Source organism: Dama dama, chromosome 1 (genome assembly GCF_033118175.1).
Source record: "Dama dama isolate Ldn47 chromosome 1, ASM3311817v1, whole genome shotgun sequence".
In the NCBI taxonomy this organism is placed as follows: Eukaryota; Metazoa; Chordata; class Mammalia; order Artiodactyla; family Cervidae; genus Dama; species Dama dama.
The window spans coordinates 57,734,412-57,753,506 of NC_083681.1; the positions used below are offsets into that span (position 1 = coordinate 57,734,412).

Consider the following 19,095-nt stretch of genomic DNA (forward strand, 5'->3'; position numbering starts at 1 on the left):
ATACACGTCTCAAGTTGCATGACTCACTCACTACCTGAGAGATATATATGACCCAGACCCCTCTGGAGAAGTCAGAATATGTTTTAAAAGACAGTTATAAGAAATAAATCACTTAAAAAATTGCTGGCGAAAAACAAAATTCACTGTGCAATTGTACAGCATTGGATGTGTGTTCCTCTAAATGAAGCAGCTTGCTTTCCTCTGGGAAATGCCAAACATGAACCACGGTAGGGCCTCCCACTGGATTTCTTGAACAGGGGGAACAAAAGCGATATGATCTTGGATTTCACAGAGCTTATAGTCTGGTTGCCATGAACATCGCATGACCAAAGTGTGATGGAATAGTAAATACTGATTTATTCTTTCTAAGTGAAGTAACTTCTTTCTTGTTTTTCACACTCTAAATAGAAACCGCTTACTCCCAAGAAAGGATTTCAAATAACACAATGGGTTCTTCTCAACATATACTGCTATACAAACCTATTTGATTACTGGCTCTGATTTAAGTTATGTAAAATAAATATAAATGACTCTTCTGAATCTTATGTGTCTAGATTAATCTTTTAATACCAAATCTAAGGTTTCAAAGTCTAACTGCCACATTAATATTTACAATATTTTCTACTCAGCTTTTTGTCTTCATCTACAGTGTATACAGTTCATGTTTGCATCAGTGATTTCTTTTCACTGACTTTTCAACCAGTTGTGAATGCTGCTTAACAAACACCCGTGGACAGGCTGATCGGTCCTTTCAAACATGTTTGAATACAAAAGGTCCATTCTAATACATGTCTGCTAATACTACAACTGATCTCATCAATATAGTAGTCTGAAGAATTGGTTATTCAGGAATAGGTTTTCTCCCTTCCCCCAACACTAGCATTTTTCTTTCTAATGACACTTCTAATTGAAAAACATTCTAAGTCCAAATCACTTGCATTGTTGAGTCATGCTAAGTTGTGCAATATTATGTTCCATCCCATCTGGCATTAGACAATATGATAGGATCTAGAATCTTGAATTTTTATTCAAATATGTTTCAGATATAGATGTTTCAAGGTATCATGAAACTATAAATCAGGATTTATCTTGCAAATGTATTCTATAGCCTTTATGATGGTCACTAAAAAGTAAACAACCACTACATTTTTCATTGTACCAAACGTGGCTTTCCTATCCAAATGTTAAAAATTATTGCCATTCATTTGAAGAACTTGTTAAGCATCTAAAATTTTGTACCAGTAAGTATCTGGAATATGCCTTGAAACAACTTCTGTTTACAGACAAAGTCTGTAAGATATCCAAATACCACTGTGATGTGTTTACAGTTTATAAAAGAATGAAATATCAAGTCCTTTTGAGTGCATATTTCTAAATGAGCATTAAATGAATTGGGAAAAAAAAACTAGAAAATTTTCATGCCTGATGCATGCCAAGTGAATGATTGCATTCATCTTTCCTTTGCAGCTTGCTTTTGGTTGATGAGGGACTCTCTCTAATGGTCATTAAGGTCATTGCTGGGAATTAGTTTACTTTTGTAAATGGATTTCACCTGGAGATGTCATTTCTCTGCAATCAACTGTATCATCTTGGGACTATGAGCAATGATGCTGAACTACTGACAGATGGAGAATTTTGAAATGAGTTCCAACTAATTCTGACAGCCATCACTTCCCACCACCCTTAGTTAAAAATTAACTTTCAATAGTGGGAAAGAAAGATGATAAAACCTACCCAATACCTACAAAAGATGCTTAGTATAACGAATTGTTATCCATCATTTCTTTTTTGGGGAGGGAGAATGAGTTGATCTACAGAATTATGATGACTACTAAATAAAACTGAAAGTTCATTACACTATATCGCCTACGAAATTAAACTTATAGTCAGTAATGAGGAAGCAATCTCCTAGGAAACATCATTGTTACAGGAATCAAAAATATTGTGTTGAGATTTCCCTGGTGGTTCAGTGGTTAAGAATCCATCTGTCAATGTAGGGGACACAGGTTCAATCCCTGGTCCGGGAAGATTCCACATGCCGTGGGGGAACTGAGTGTGTGCCTCAACTAACTGAGGCTGCGCTCCACAACAAGGGAAGCCATTCCAACTAGAGAGAAGTCCCTGCTTGCCCCAGCTAGAGAAAGCCAATGTGCAGAACAAAGAGCCAGCACAGTAAAAAATAAACATTATAAAAAAAAGCATTGGTCAAAAAGAAGCACTAAAATTCACCTGCATAGCTTATCTAATTTAATTAATTCTTAAGGCTCGTCTTTTCAAGTTTTCCTGAAATGGGGAATAGCAACAGTACATTTCTTCAATAGTCAAGATCATCCAAGTATTTGAAGTATTTCAGAGAATACTGTTGGCTGGCTGGGGCCACAAAGAGCTAACAGGCTTGGTCACTGCTTCAAAACTGAAAAGGCAAACAAGAGGGAAACCTCTCTCATTATAAGCTCTGAAAGCGAGGTAGGATCATGGATGCTGGGCCTTCAGTAGTATAAGCACCCAATTGTTGGAATAATTTATGGTCTCATGGGAAAGTCTCTAGGGGGCTCTATCCAATTAACAGCAAAATAGGTAAGTTTGGCAGATGCATTAGATTGCAGCTAAATACTGCTTTTGGAAAAATCAAGGTGAAAGATGACCAAAATACACAGTCCTATGTTACTAGAATTACTGATGGATGTTCTACCTTTTTTCAGCATGTGTATCTCTTTTTGATACCATATATTCCTGATGGCTTTGCTGCTCTTGTGCCAGTGATGGCCAGGCAGAGAAATGCAAGCTCTGTTCATGCTAATACTTAACTTTTTTTTTTTTTTTTTTAGCATATTAGGAAAAGATGTAAGGCTCTTTATGGGGGAAAGTTGGAATTTTATGAGATAGATAGGTAAAGAATAGTAATGTAAAAATTGTACATTTCAGTCATGTACCAATGTGAAAAAAAGCACTGATCATTATAATAAAGGTGTGTTTGAAATGGGGATGGAAACTTGAGGATAAATGGAATTGAAGAATGTAGCTATGGTTTATCTGTACACGGGGAGTGATTTAATTCAGAAACTCAGGATCATGTTTGAAGTTTTGGTGTATATGTATATGAAAGGAAGAAAGAAGGAATAGAGTGAACATGAACAGATCATAGAGTTTAAGTGAGCACTCTGATATAATAAAAAGGAAATATCAGTTTAATTATGTGAAGAACTTAAACCTGGCCATATCTTTGAGAAGTCATATAGTACAAGTAAGTATTACATGTTGGGAGTTTTGGGAAAAACTAATCCCTCACATCTCAACTGAGAAGTAGGCATGAGATCTGGATTGGAGAACTCACAGGGTATAGAGCTTTTTACAACTTTTCTCCAAGTTCAGATCTTGAAATTCTTATCTAGTCAACCCCATGAAGGAACACGGCTTACACAATGCTCTCTGAATGCAGATGAGGAAGAAAAGAAATGGTGAGAACAGTGGGGCTCTTGGCTTGTGTCCTGACCCTGGCTCTTTACTGCATGGAGATAAAATCTGAGAAAACACAGGCCATGAGAAAGCAAGAAGATGTAGAAAAAGGCCAGGTTATACATGAGGTAGAGTAGTACTATTCTACACTTTAATCCAGCCCAGTAGAACAATGTGGAACCATGGATGTTGGGATTTTAATCTCCCAGATTAGATAGGCTACTTCTGTTGGGGAGAGAAAATAACGTGGAGAAAGAAGTTTCTATATTTCCTCTCAGAGAGTAAATGTTGCTTGAAGTTTCTATTTTTATGGGCAAATGAAGGAACATGTAAAGATGCAGAAAATTTTTCTTCCTACACTCTTCTGCTATTTTTCTGCTTGTTTTATTCAAAATGCTTTCAGTTTCTGTAAATGACAGAAAAATCAATGAAAAGAGCTCAACATGCAAAACCTGTATGTGAATGTGTGTAGTGATTTTATTTGCAATGGCCTCAAAATAGAAACAACCTAAATGTCCTTCAAGAAGTGAACAGTTAAATTATGGTATATTCACATCATGGGATACCAAATAAGAAAAAGTAAAAAAAAGAAAACAAAAACAAAAACGATCTATTGGGACTTCCCTGGTGGTCTGGTGGCTAAGAATCTGAGCTCCCAATGTAGCGGGCCTTGGTTCGACCCCTGGTTGGAGAACTAGCTCCTACATGCCACAGCTTAGACCTGATACAGCCAAATAAATAAATAAAAATAACAAAAGAAATGAACTATTGATACACACAGCAACTTGGATGAATTAAAGGACGTTAAGCTGAGGGAGAAAAGCCAATCTCATATGGTCATGCCACAGCTTAGACCTGATACAGCCAAATAAATAAATAAAAATAACAAAAGAAATGAACTATTGATACACACAGCAACTTGGATGAATTAAAGGACGTTAAGCTGAGGGAGAAAAGCCAATCTCATATGGTCACATACTGTATGATTCCACTTATATAACATTAGTCATAAAGATTGAAAGCAGATTAATGATTGGCAAGAGTGAGGGATGGTGGGTGGATGGGTGAGTTTGACGAAGAAGAGGTGACGTGAGAGAGGTCTTTGTTGTGATAGCATAGTCCTGTATCTCAGCTGCAGCCGTGGTTAGACTGAAAAGCACACAGGAGAAGTGGCATAGGACTGTGGACACTTATGTACTAATGCTCATTTCTTGGCTTGATATTGATGTAAGAACAACTGGGAAAACACTGGGTGAAGAGCACACAATCTCTCTGAACTACTTTTGCGACTTCCTGTGAATCTGTATCTCAAAATAAAGAGTAAAAAAAAAAAGAAAAGACAAAATGGCTCAAGTGAGAAAGAGAATACATGGGTTTACGGAATTGGGTAGTAAAGGGGTTGAATCTACCTAATTTCAGGCAAACCTGGATTAAACAGCTTAAGTGACGTCATTACAAGCTTTCTCCTTTTCTCAGTTCTGCTCACTTTTCTGTGTTTTCATTCTGCAGACAGCTTTCTCTGTGAAGCTGGGGAAGATGTAAGAAATCTAGGCTTATCTGATGCTAATACTTTTTAACCCAGGAAGGAAACAAATTCTTTTCTATTCTTAGGGAAGATTCTGAACTTCTTTTTAAAATTTTTATACATTTTTAAAGGTTACAATCCATTTAGGGTTATGCAAAATGGTGCTTATATTCCCCATGTTGTACAAAACATCCTTGTAGCCTAACTTACCCCCAAAAGTCTATACCTCCCACTCTCCTACCCCTCCCCAGTCCCCACTAGCAATCACTAGTTTGCTCCATCTGTGAGTCTGCTTCCTTTTTGCTACATTCACAAGTTTGTTATAACTTTTAGATTCCATATATAAAAATATACAGTATTTGTCTATGATTTCACTTAGCATAATGCCCTCCAAGACCATCCATTGTTGCTGCAAATGGCAAAAATTTCATTCTTTTTTATGAGTAGTATTCTATTGTATATATATACCACATCTTCTTTATCCATTTGTTGTTTGTTGATGGACACTTAGTTTGTTTCCTTATCGTGACTATTGTAAATAATGCTGCTGTGAACATTGAAATGCATGTATTTTTCCAAATTTTTCTTTTCAGATATATACCCAGAAGATGAATTGCTGGGTCATGTGGTAGCTCTCTTTTTTTAAATTTTTTTTGAGAAATCTCCATACTATTTTCCACAGAGGCTGCATCAATTTACATCCTCACCAACAGTGTACTAGGGTTTCCTTCTCTCCACATTCTTGCCAACATGTTATTGGAGTTCTTTTTTGATGAGTCATTCTGACAGGTGTGAGGTAATAATACCTCACAGTGATTTTCACTTGCATTTCTCTGATGATTAGCTATATTGAGCATCTTCTCATGTGCCTGTTAGCCACCTGCATTTCCTCTTTAGAAAAATGTCTTTTCAGTTCTTCTGCCCATTCTTTAATCAGGTTTTTTTCTTTTTTATGTTGAATTGTATAAGCTGTTGAATATGTTGGATATTAATTCCTTGTTGGTCATATTATTTGCAATATTTTCTCCCATTCAGTAGGTTGTCCTTTCATTTTGTTGATGGTTTTCCTATGAAATGCAAAAGCTTTCATGTTTAACTGTCTCATTTGTTTATTTTTGCTTTTATTTCCTTTGCTTTTAGAGATGGGCCCAAAAAATACTGCTATGATTTAAGTGGAAGAATATTCTATGCTTTCTTCTAGGAGTTTTATAGTATCTGGTCTTACATTTAGGTCTTTAATCCACTTTATTTTTGCATATGGGTATTAGAGAAGGTTCTAATTTCATTCTTTAACATATAGCTGTCTAGTTCTCCCAGCACCACTTGTCAAAGAGGCTGGGAAACCACTGAATTTTGAATCAGACGTCTGCTTGAAACCAATCATTGTTAACAGGAAGTTGGGCTCCAGAGCAGTCATGACGAGCTGAGGGAATGTGTGTGTGCAGAGATAATTCCATGAGGATCTCACCGAGGAAGAGTGGTTTCCCAGAGAAAAAGTGAGACGGCTTCATCAAACTCAGGTTAGGTGGACCAAGCAAAACAAATGTCTCCTGCGTTACTAAAAGGTCAGAATAACAACTCTGTGGACATATATAAATACTTGATAATCTCACTTGCAAAACATTTGAGTAATTATATATTATAGTATAATTAAGAGAGCTAACAGGTTTAAGTTATACATATCTTGGGGAAGAAAAGTAAACGCTAATAAGAATGAAAAAAAATTTAGTAATTAACTAAACACCTACAAGGAATATGGTCCCAAAATGTGTGGCAAAATCAGTCTCATCTACCTGGCAATCCCAGTGAAGCTGATAAAGAGAAGTTAATTCATTTTGGTCTCTAAGTAAGAGAATCAAATTTTACAGGTAAAATGATGAATAGCTGAAAGAGGGTTAAATGGAAGTTTTGGGAAAAAAAAGTAGAGGCCCTTAAACATTGACTCCATATTTAAAATTACTTAGGCATTCAAACTTGGAAGATATCTTTTTTATAGGGGCAAAACTCCCACTGTAGTTATCTATTAAGCTCAGTGGTAGCTGGGAACTTTTTTTGAGTTGGGGACATTTTAGGTAGTGCTCTGTAATGCAAGACAGTAAAAAAGTTGATGGCTGCTGGAAATCTATTTTGTAACTAGATTCTCTTCAAACTGTAGGGGCAGAGCTAACTGGGGGCTCAATGGTTCAGCTGAATAGGGAAGCGGAATGAAGGTAGATTTATTTGGAGAAAGCAAAGGAAGCAGGAGTAGAGAACATACAGTCAGAACAGTCAGGTGATGATCTTTCAGGCTTAGTTCAAATAGACTAATATTTTTTATCTGATATGAAGGGGGCAATGCACTTGCAACATTCTTGTAGCATTTTGAACTGAATGAAAGTTGGGGTGGGAGTTAACCTACATTAATAATTGTTATTTGGAAGAACAGGGGGAATAATAATTAAAAAAGATAATGTGATTCTGAAACAGCCACATGAAGGGAGAATGGGAAAGGAATGTGAGCAGAGGGTGGTGGTATTAGACAGGATTCCTTATATTTGCTATTTGAGAAGCTATTTAAGAATATTCTACAGGGATAAGAAATGAGGCTGAGGACAGTATTTTTGTCCAAAGTCCTGATCATGGAGCTGTTTTCCTCTCATGTCACTAATCTTCTTAATTATACCAAACAGACATCTTTCACCTTCCATCTGTTTGAAAGTATGAGAATAAACTACTTTTTCATTCTTAATTTTTTTTTATTATGGCTCTTGGCTTATTTTGTCTTACATCTGCTTTACGTACATATACACATGTGACAGAAATATCTCAGAACTAACCTTTCCTGGCAGCTCTTAACTTGATGGACTAATCCCTACAGTGGCTGTTATGCAGAACTTGCCATTTGCAAAGCTTGAGTGGTTTCTTAAATGATGTTCATTCTGAGAAGTATGGACTATCTGTCAACTGCCGCCTTTTGGGGAAGTTACAGGAGAGGAAGAACTCAGCACTCTACATACACATTTCAAAAACAACCATCCTGTGCTGACTCCTGAAAACAAGGTTATATTTTGTCTTAGTGTCTGAGTTGTATCCTCAAATTTTGATTATACACAAAAACATTTTGAATATAAACCAATGACTCAAATTTTATCTTGAGTAGTTGCCAACAACTTTTGAGCAAGTAATACCACGTGGTATTTTGATTGCAAGACACACATAAAATTGTCCTTGAAAAATCAATACGTAGGATTTGTGAATGCCTTTAGTAATATTAAGGGCTTCCCTTGTGGTTTGGCTGGTCAAGAATCTGCCTGCAATGGGGGAGACCTGGGTTCAATCCCTGGATTGGGAAGATCTCTTGCAGAAGGGAAAGGCTACCCACTCCAGTATTCCAGCCAGGAGAATTCCATGGATTGTATAATCCATGGGGTTGCAAAGAGTCGGACACGACTGAGCAACTTTCACAGTAATATCAAAGACTGCTACTAATATTTAATAATACTCTAAACTGTTTTTGATATAAATAATACAAGCTAAACCTAATTTACTTATAACTATAAAACACATTGAACAAATCTTTCTACCAAATCACAGATGACCATGGGAATGGAACTTATTTTCTGTAGTAGATCCTTTTTGTATCCTTTATTTATCTTATCTATCTATCTATCTACGTTCAGTTATTCTTTTGATGAATTTGTAGGAGAGAAAGTGGTCTCCCCGTCCTACTCCTCCGCCATCTTGGCTCCTCCCCCTCTATCTATCTATCTATGCAGAGTATTAGCCCCACTGTAGATGGAGGCAATGTATGGACTAGGGATAGCAGCAACTCTTTTACACCAAACTGAGTTCAAAGTTCCAACTCTGCTACTGTGGTCTTTGACAAATTCACTTTTCTAAGTAGAAAAATAAATACATTTGTCTATAAACCATCATGTAAAATAATTGTGGCTAGGAGTTTGGGAATTCAACATTTTCGTTTTAGAAAATACGTATGATATATATGCTGTACTTATATAACTACACCTATGGGGATTGAGGCAACATCCCCAAATCAGACACTAATATTTCTGCAGTGGAAACTTTGAATGTTCACACTAAATGGGATAAAGACCATCAATAATCCCACATTAGCAGAAGTAAGGTTTTATAGACAAAAATTAAAAAACAGAAAACTTCTGATCTTCAAAATTTGTGACTTTTTTGAACTGTAAATGAGGGGCTGTGAGTCTGTTAACATCTACTGTAAAGGCTTGTTGTGAGGAATAAATGAAAAAATGCATTTAAAGTGATTATCATGTGACAAGAGTCCAAAAAAGTAAGACTATTATTAAGAGTTATTGACTGACGGCTCCTTCACAAATGATGGGACACTATAACATCTGTGACTGTAAGTTGTTCTCAAAGCAAAGTTAAAATGTCTGATCTGATTCTAGGGCTTGCATCTCCATTAACACCAAAGGGCTAACTGAGCAGTTACCTTAGATATCCAAGTTATTTAAATGTGAAAGAACCAAAGGATAATTTAAAATAAAATATATTTCTTATGCATGCAAATCCCTTTCCTGATTATTAAGCATACATTCAATATTTAGTTAGTTCTGCTGTAGCTGTTTTGAAAATATGCTTTTGCTCTGACACCATTTATTCACCAGGGAACAATTTCAGCATAATGTGCATTTTACATTTGTTTATGAGATTTCATCCAAACGCAACATTAGTTGAACACAGAAAACTGCACACAGGTGAACCAAGCAGGGGTGACAAAACACACACACCTTTCAAGAACAATGGGCCACAGCCATCCACATCTGATGTTACACATTTCTACCTGATTTAGATCACCCACCGGCCTGCCATCATTTCATTTTAACCCACACGCTGCAACTCTCTTACAACCATTTCCACGAGCAAACTTCACTTCTTTTTCAGGGTAAAGCGCCTTAATTATAGTAGCATTTCTTAAACATTTAATATGTAAAATGCAGTTATTTATATTAGGTTTTGGTGTTTCACTGTGCTGATGACGAAGTTTTTGAGTGTTGTACCCTTAACTGCATTTGCCTGGTAAGCCTTGTGGCTTCATCGCACAATTTGGCATAGCTCAGTGATTCTGAGGAACATGTACGCCCTGTTACAGCGGAGTCGTCGTTCATCATATGTGGTATGTACTGTACCTACCCCCTGGCATGTAAACAAAGTTAATACAATATACAGGCACATGAGAACAAGTACTTCAACTAATTTACAAAAGTAAGAAAGTATAATAAAAAATTATTTGTATTATGTTACTCTACCAAAACCAAACTTTAAGTTTTAACTTAGTAAAAATGAAAGAGAAGGATTGGTGGAGTCAGCATTAATGTGTGAAAGTGTTTGTTTCAAAGTGGCAAATAATCCTCATGAGTTAAATACCTAATAGTTTTAACTCTATTCTATAATGTTGTTAATGTTAGTCATTATCAATCCCTACATTTTTGCTCAAAGTACGTTCTTAGGGATATCACTCAGTTCAGTTGCTCAGTCGTGTCCGACTCTTTGTGACCCCATGAACCGCAGCACGCCAGGCCTCCCTGTCCATCACCAACTCCTGGAGTCTACCCAAACCCAGGTCCATTGAGTCGGTGATGCCATCCAACCATCTCATCCTCTGTCGTCCCCTTTTCCTCCTGCCCTCAATCTTTCCCAGCATCAGTGTCTTTTCCAGTGAGTCAGTTTGTTGCATCAGGTGGCCAAAGTATTGGAGTTTCAGCTTCAACATCAGTCCTTCCAATAAACACCCAGGACTGATCTCCTTTAGGATGGATTGGATGGATCTCCTTGCAGTCCAAGGGACTCTCAAGAGTCTGTTCCAACACCACAGTTTAAAAGCATCAATTCTTCGGTGCTCAGCTTTCTTTATAGTCCAACTCTCACATCCATACAGGACCACTGGAAAAACCATAGCCTTGACTAGATGGAACTTTGTTGACTAACGTCTCTGCTTTTTAATATGCTATCTAGGTTGGTCATAACTTTCCTTCCAAGGAGTAAGCGTCTTTTAATTTCATGGCTGCAATCACCATCTGCAGTGATTTTGGAGCCCCCAGAAATAAAGTCGGCTACTGTTTCCACTGTTTCCCCATCTATTTGCCATGAAGTGATGGGAGTGCTTTAATAGGAGGAGGTACTTTTTTTGTATTAAATAAGAATATGGCTATATTTTCAGATTCATAAACAAGTATGTAGTGATGAAATATCTAGGGTGCTTTACAGTACTCCAGCAAAGGAAGAAAAACAAGGGAAAAAGGGATTTTCCAGACAAATGTGGAAAAATTTGGTAAGTGGACTCAGTATTATGATTATATGAAGGTTTGCTGTATTATCCTCAATTAAACAGTTTTAAAAGTTTGATGTTTCAAAGGAATTTGGGAATTACTGTGTTAAATCAAGTAAGATTCTGACTATAAGACTTTAGGGGCTTATATTGTCAAAGGGCGCAGCCTGGAAGGCTGCTGCTTCCCACTCTTCTTTGACACGGAGCCCTTTTCGTGGCAGGGTATCCAGGTGAGCCATGTTCTGTGGACTATACTTTGGATATCATGACGTAAAGATTATACTGACTACTCCAAAATATTCTCGGAAATCGTGTGCAGTGTTAGTCAAAAGAAACAGCATCATTTGGGTTTCTCTCTGATCTTTGACTTGCTTCATGAAAATTATTTGCCACCAATTGTCACTAAAGAGCAATCTATCTGTGATAGCAGTATTTATGAAATTCACAGTTAAGAGATATTACAAAGATGCCCAGGCTGCTTTCAAATGAGAATAAAAATATAAACTGCAAAACAAATCAGATGATACATTTTTTTTTTAATAAAAAAAAGTATATAGGCTTGAATATAAAGAAATGACTTGGCAGCATACCTTAACTATTAGCAGTTGTTACAACTGGGAATATTGGTAGCGGGTGGTTGAGAGGAGGAGGAAGCACATTTGTATTGTTTATAGAGTTCTTTTTGGAAAAAATATTACCTTTTAACAAAAATAAATTATTTTAGTTAAAAATCAACCTATGGTGTTGGGATAGTGGTCAGCCTTAGAGAGAGGTGGGATACAAGAGAGGCTTCTAGGATTCTGATAATTCTCTATTCCTTGATCTCAGGGCTGGTTACACGGGTGTGTTTATTCTGTGAAAATTCACTGAGTCATATGTTTATGATCGATTGGTCTATCTTCTACATAAAGTTTATTTAAAAATTGCTTTCTAGTGACTTATTAATTATAGCACCTTGTTTTAGTTTAAATGCATGTAGTTTTTCCTCATTCATATATTCAGCAGGTTTCTTTTCCCACATTCATTACAATTTATCCCCTCTAATTTCTCCTTTACGTGGTTGTACTGCAAAGGTATTGTTAGGAACTTTTATGGAAGGTGAAATCCATAGTTGATAAAAATGGCATATAAGAAAATCACTCATGTCTTATGGTATGAGGTGGACCACAAGGTAGGATTACTTAATCCTGCTAGTTAGCCATTCATCAGTACGTGGTAAAAAGATTTCTTTTGAAACCTTATAATTACCTAAGAAAAATGGAAAGGAATAATAGAGAGGCCAATGTAACTGATAAAAAGGCAACACAACCAAAGTCCTAATGACAAAGGGAAAACAAAAATTGTCTATGTTTGTTCTTCTACAATAGATCCTGTGTGCACTTTGATGAATACGGAATTATACGGGTCACAGTGGGAAGAAACTTCAAAGATCATTATTCCATCTCACACTCTCCCAATTAGATATTGATTTGAAAAACATGATCAATAACTAAAAGGCCTAAAATATGCAGCTGATTGTTAAGTGGCTGTTTGCTTAGATGGGACAGTTCCTAAGCCATATGAAATTAAAAGTGCATTTAACCCAATACTTGTAAACAGAAGATAAACAGGCCAAACAAGGCAGGTGAACAAGGACATAAGATTAAGTTGCAGCTCCATGTACTTCCTATCACAGAAAAAAATGATTAAAACATGTTCTCATTATCATTAAGAAACCTATAGATTATTCTCAGACTTGGTTCTAGTGCCACTTATCTTGAACTAATTTGAAATACAAATATACAAAATTGACATTTTATGAAAAGTAGTAGTTTTACGTGTGTAAGGGGTCGGGAAGAACCCTGGGAGGAGGGCATGCAAACCACTCAACGCACGCAAGGGGTAGTCAGTCATGAGACAGAAAAGCAGGCATGATAAAGTCTATATATTTAATATATCAAGTAGCAAGAAACAATATTAGTATTTTATTAATGGACACTATTTAAATAATATTTACAACAGCTTTATCGGCACATATATGTACATTTGTACATCTAAATATGTTTGGAAAGAAAGGTCAGATATATGATTAAAACAATGTAAGACCAAATAAATCCTGGGTCATAATTTTATCACTCCTAAATTCTCATTTTAAAAAACCAGTAAGGGAAATTTAACTCTACTTTTTTCTAAAATGTTCTAATCAACATAGTAAAACTGAGCTGCCACCACACTAACTCAGGAATTTTAAAGGGGAGCAAATATTTTAGAAACACAAAACATACCTTTTCTCTTGAAATTTTATATTTGCTTAGAATACAAAAGCACAAAACAAAAGGAATTTCATTTTCTGCTTGCTGAAGGTATTGGGTGCACCTAGTTTTTAAGATGGTCTTCTTTCAAAGACTTTAAACAAGTTCCTGAAAGGGTCCTGGGAAAAAGCTCTTTTAAAAGCAGACTCCTTGATTTTTTTCCCCTTGATTTCGAAGAGGCTTATCTTAGGTTTCCTTTTGAAATACTTCTTCCAAACTTTCTAGCCATGCTCGGCTTTATTTTATGGATGTTTCTTTTATAGTCTAGAGAAGAAAGAGAGAGATATATAAATATTGTAAAAGTATAATTCAAAAAGAATTTTCACCATTCACTAAACTTCACAGTTGGTAATTAATGATTTAAAATATAACACCAACAAAGGAACATTAATACTTTGGCTTGAAAGTAGAAATACATTTCTTTATATTATAAACTGAAGTTTTAGTGCAGAGGTAACATATGCCCCGCTCATTCCCCAAAGCCAGCAAGTGAAGTCAGTGAAACAACTCTCACAATTACTTCTGCTCTCTTTTGAACTAAGAGACTACTTCTAGGAGCACTGTTCCTGTTCTTTTGTGCACCATCAAGTTTTTTTTTTCATTCTTTGGATTACTTCCCTGGGACTTTGAAACTTCTGTATTTTTCCAATTTAGAAGTATCATTGGAATCAGCACTTCTTAACGTGCTGATCCTGATCCCATAGTCCTTTTTCCTTCCACTGCTACCTCACAAATGGGTTCCATTTCTCTATGCCCCTCTTCTGGCTCTTTATCAGTGTTCACAGTGATTCTCTACCCAGTGTAGTGTTGTTACAACTGGTGGGCACCGACTTCTTTATGGGTCTGACTACTCACTCATTCATTTTCTTGGTCACATTAGGTTTTAGTTTTAGGGGCACATATTCTCTTGATACTCCTTGTTTCTCTAAATGCTCAGTAAACAGAGTTAAGGTCATTTTCACTGATGCTTCCCCTTTTTTTTTCTTGGTACACCATTAGTTGGAGAAGTCAGTTGCACAGATTCTAAGGAAGGCAGCCCGGGTTCTCTCTTACTTCTCTAGTAATTCCTAATGTGTATTTGGGCATTTTCACGTGGATATCCTAATGGACATAAACCATTCAGTATGTGTGGGTGTGCTCAGTCACGTCCAACTCTTTGTGACCCCATGGACTGTAGCCCACCAGGCTCCGCTGTCCATGGAATTTTCCAGGCAAGAATACTGAAGTGGGCTGCCACTTCCTATTCCAGGGAATCTTCTTAACTGGGGGATGGAACCTGGGTCATCTGCATTGGCAGGTAGATTCTTTACCACTATCGTTACCTGGGAAGCCCACATAAACCACTGGAAGTTGTGTTAGTTGCTCAGTCATGTCTGACTCTTTGTAACCCCATGGACTGTAGCCTGCCAGGCTCCTCTGCCCATGGGGTTTTCCAGGCAAGAATACTGGAGTGGGTTGCCATTCCCTTTTCCAGGGGATCTTCCTGATTCAGGGATTGAACCTGGGTCTCCTGTATTGCAAGCAGATTCTTTACAATCTGAGCTACCAGGGACCTTCATTTTAATACCCTTTTCTAAGGGCTCTGTTATTCTTAATAAGACATAATTATTTCCCCTTTGGCAAGTACTATAGTTTAGTATTCTCTCCTACTGTTCTCTCATCTCTCTTTACGCAGAAGATACTTGATGCATTTTATAGTATTCTTAGAAAATAAGCATATTAGGAAACCCAGATCTCTATTATTTGACAATTATCATAAATTTATTATTTAGTTGTAGAATTATGACTTCCTGGAGAATTTTTTCAGGAGACCAAACGAACTATACATATTTACACCACCTGCATATACACACTATTAAACATTACTAAATATGGTATGCTAAATCAAATAATCATAGTAAATTTTTCTTTTCAGGACTTCATTGATTTTTAAATTTGCATGAAAGACATTTCCATTGAACTTAAGGAACTTCTTGTGGCCACCCCAAGAAGTAATGATTTATCAATGCAGCCTGACAAAGCTATTGAGAAATTTTATATTACTCTAATGAAAAAGCATTGACAGGAAAAAAAAAAGTAATAATAGTTTTCATGTTATTCTCAGTATAATCACTGTCTCATGAAATCCCTTTAAAAATTCGAAGTACTATAATCATAAGTTCCTTTAGGGAAGAACCAAACTGAGTCCTGATGATCTCTATATTCATCACAGAACCTAGCACATAGTGAGAGTGTAGTAAATAAATACTTCCTAATTGAAGTCTTAGGAGCTACAATGTCAGAAAAATAGGTCTGGACACAAAGGCCTAGGAACTGACTGGTGCTGTATTCTCTAGTTTCATGAAGATGCTTTGTTACCATGGACTCACGTCACCTCCGGAAGCAACTGAGGGGATGTTGTCACCACATGTGGTTGCAAAGAGTTGGACACAACTGAGCACAACACAAGCACAGTCACTGCCATCAGCATTCTTTTCAACTTTCTAACAGGAGTTAAAATATGACTATAACCCGATATAGACTTGAATCTCACAATAACTGCACAAATGAGTCAGAGGCCAAATTATTAAAAATAACAGGCAAAGAGAAAAAATTTCAGATATATTTACAGATATAGTTTATCTGTAAACCTATTAAGTAATATAGCTAATTATATCAAATATTAGTTAAATTATTTACCCACCCTTCTGCAATATGAGGCAGCTTGTATAACCAAAAGGGTACAGAATGGAGAGTCAGGAGACCCAGTTCTGAGTTCTGGCTCCATCAAGAAATCTCTCTGTGGTCTTAAGTGTGTTTTCTATTTTGTGTCTTAAGTTTTCTCATCTATATCAGGGATAACCACTATGTAATAAAGGTGATGAGTATATAAAAGGAGATTCTTATGAAAGCACTGTAAAAATATGTGAAGTTTAAACATGTTAGTTAATCATTTATTAAATATCAGAATAAGAGCTGAGACATACCCATAGTTGGTCCATTTTCTTGTAAGTGCTTATCACTTGAATTATCTTGATGAATACGCTTGGCAGATCCAGAATTTAACTCAGCAGTTAATGAAGCATTTGATGCAGAGCTTCAGGGGAAAATTTTTTTATTTTAGTAAAGCATTCTTTTATATCTCTAAGTTCAAATACATATTCTACATTCAATTACGATTAAAGAGAAAGTGAAATACTAAATATTATGTTGTAAAATCCCATAGAAGTAACTGGAGATACTAAATAAATTTTTGGCCCATAGGAGAACTTGGCTGTGTGTGTTTTTCATGTGCATTCAAATCAGAGATTATGATTAGAGGTGTATGTCACAATTTTTTAACAGAACATTTCAGGGTGCTGTGGTGAACTGCATGCAAACACTGTTATTCAAAATGTAGAGATAAGGAGCTCACTCCAAGAGGTGAAACACTAAACTCAGATTATAATACCTCTAATCTGGGGAATATAAACAAGTGAGATTGTTTGGAAACCATGTTTTTAAATCAAAGCATGATAATAACTGAGTATCTCTCTTTGATTATTACAAGTATACAAAGCGAAATGAAAAGAATGATATCAGTTTCATGCTATTAACAGATCAAATTTCTATCTCAATTTGAGTTGACAAATTACTGAGCACCTATTGTGGCTTCATGTCACAAAATACACAAGTGAGTAGGGCACAAACAACCCAAGTCCTGAAAAGTTACATAATAGATATATGGTGGGGTGGGGGAAAAATAAGACACATAAAATAATACAAAACAGAGTAAAAAACAGTGTGGCAGGTTTTCAATGCTGTAGGTTCCTGAGTTCAGAAGAAGAAAGAAAAAGGGAAGTTTCTGTGGATGGGATGAGTTTAATCTGGGCCCTGTAAAACAGCAATCCAACCCTTCCCAGTTCTACAGAGGTCAAGTTTCAGGAGGCAGCATTGGAGGTCAAAATGGAAGATCTCTTTCTACACTGATTCAAATAAGCTAATTTTAGGAAAATTTCTTGCAAGTCAAGATATTCTGTACCATTTTACAAGTTTATACTAATTTGATTGTCTGTTGGATTAACAATTAGAGACTCTTCCTTATAGCAACAACTTTTCCTGGGAATCCTAACCATGTGGGAAAGTGATGCAGGTTTATGTCTGTGGAACAGCAGAATATGGGTTAGTTATATGGTCATTAATAAAAAAATAAATAAAAAACAAAGTAGTCAGAAATGGCAATTTAATATGCTAGTAAAGAAAAATAGGTATAAACTCAGTGAATGCTGGGAAAAATAAGTCAGCCTGTGTATCTAAATTTTTTAGAGCCTGTAAGAGAAATGATCATGGTGTTCATAATGGTGATTTACCAACTCTGTTCAATAATGCAAATAATGCCTTCCCAAAATGGTTACAGAGAAGTATCTGTGTTAATGAAACTAAATTTAGTTGTAGAAATTTTCTATTCCTAAATGGTGCCAAATAAACTAAATTACTACAAATCTATTTTGGATACTAAAGCACACATTTTTGATTTTATATATATACATATATAATATATTAAAATATATACATTTATAAAGTCAAAAAGAAAAATTCTTTTTTGGTCATTTGGTGATTTTTATTTCTTTAAGTATAAAGATCAGTGTCATTGGTTACTTTTGATAAGGTTTGTTTTTCCCAAACAATTAATGTTAAAGTTGTCTTAAATGATTTTATGGTATGATTCTTCACTTTGGCTAGTTCTAGGCCTTTTGTTTTCACTTGAAAATCAGGGTTTTGAATAAATCTAGTTGAGTAAAACTCACATTTCTAGGAAGGAAATCAAAGCCTAATAAAATAAGTTATATATTTATATAAAAGTAAAACATTTAAGTATTTTTAGGATTTAGTCAACCAATAAAATATTTGTTATAAATTTCTGTAAGATTTACTTTAGATCATAAGATAAAAAGACCTAAAATTGTTATGGGTACAAATGCAAATTATTTTAAAGACTATCTTGAGAAGAAACCTAGAGAATATTCTAGTTGTGTGTCAAATATATTTCCCTAACTATTAATAAAAGATTAGCCTTTTATTTCCATACATAGGTAGAATATTTCTGCTTAATAAATGTAACGCATCTCATATTCTTTCAGCTGAGATAATTTCTAATTGGAATCACAGACTTTTTTCAAAACCAAAAATGTATGCACATGTGAGACCATTTTTGAGTGCCAAGAAAGACAGTGGAACAAACAAAAAACCAAGCAACCAACCAGACATAAAGCAAGCAAAACCTCAAATTAATAAATATAATTTATAAGTAGAAATTTACATATGTATTGTATTTGTATATTTGGCAAATTGATTCAGTTAGTTAAAATAGTCTGTTAGAATGATTACAGAAATTGAAATTATTACATATCTGATATCCTCAATTTAAGTAGTACTAAAAAATTAAGTCTGGTAGGTTTTTGGAATATCCAGTGCTTCTGGATGCTAATGTTTTGTGTTTTTTTTTGAGAGAAAAACTGACAAAATAGATAAATAAATAACTATATACATGGAGCCATTCTTTATTTTTA

At 35.6% G+C, this 19,095-nt stretch overlaps 1 protein-coding gene across 1 annotated transcript in view; it reads right to left on the reverse strand.

Moving 5' to 3' along the window:
* Positions 1-13,225: 13,225 nt before the first annotated feature.
* KIF18A (kinesin family member 18A) overlaps positions 13,226-19,095 on the reverse strand; it is an 80,064-nt gene continuing 74,194 nt past the window's right edge. Inside the window, exons 16-17 of the mRNA XM_061151067.1 lie at positions 16,534-16,643; positions 13,226-13,831 (exon numbers count right to left, since the gene is read on the reverse strand). Coding sequence (XP_061007050.1) covers positions 13,749-13,831; positions 16,534-16,643 — 193 coding nt within the window. The 3' untranslated portion in view covers positions 13,226-13,748. The remainder of the gene's footprint in view (positions 13,832-16,533; positions 16,644-19,095) is intronic.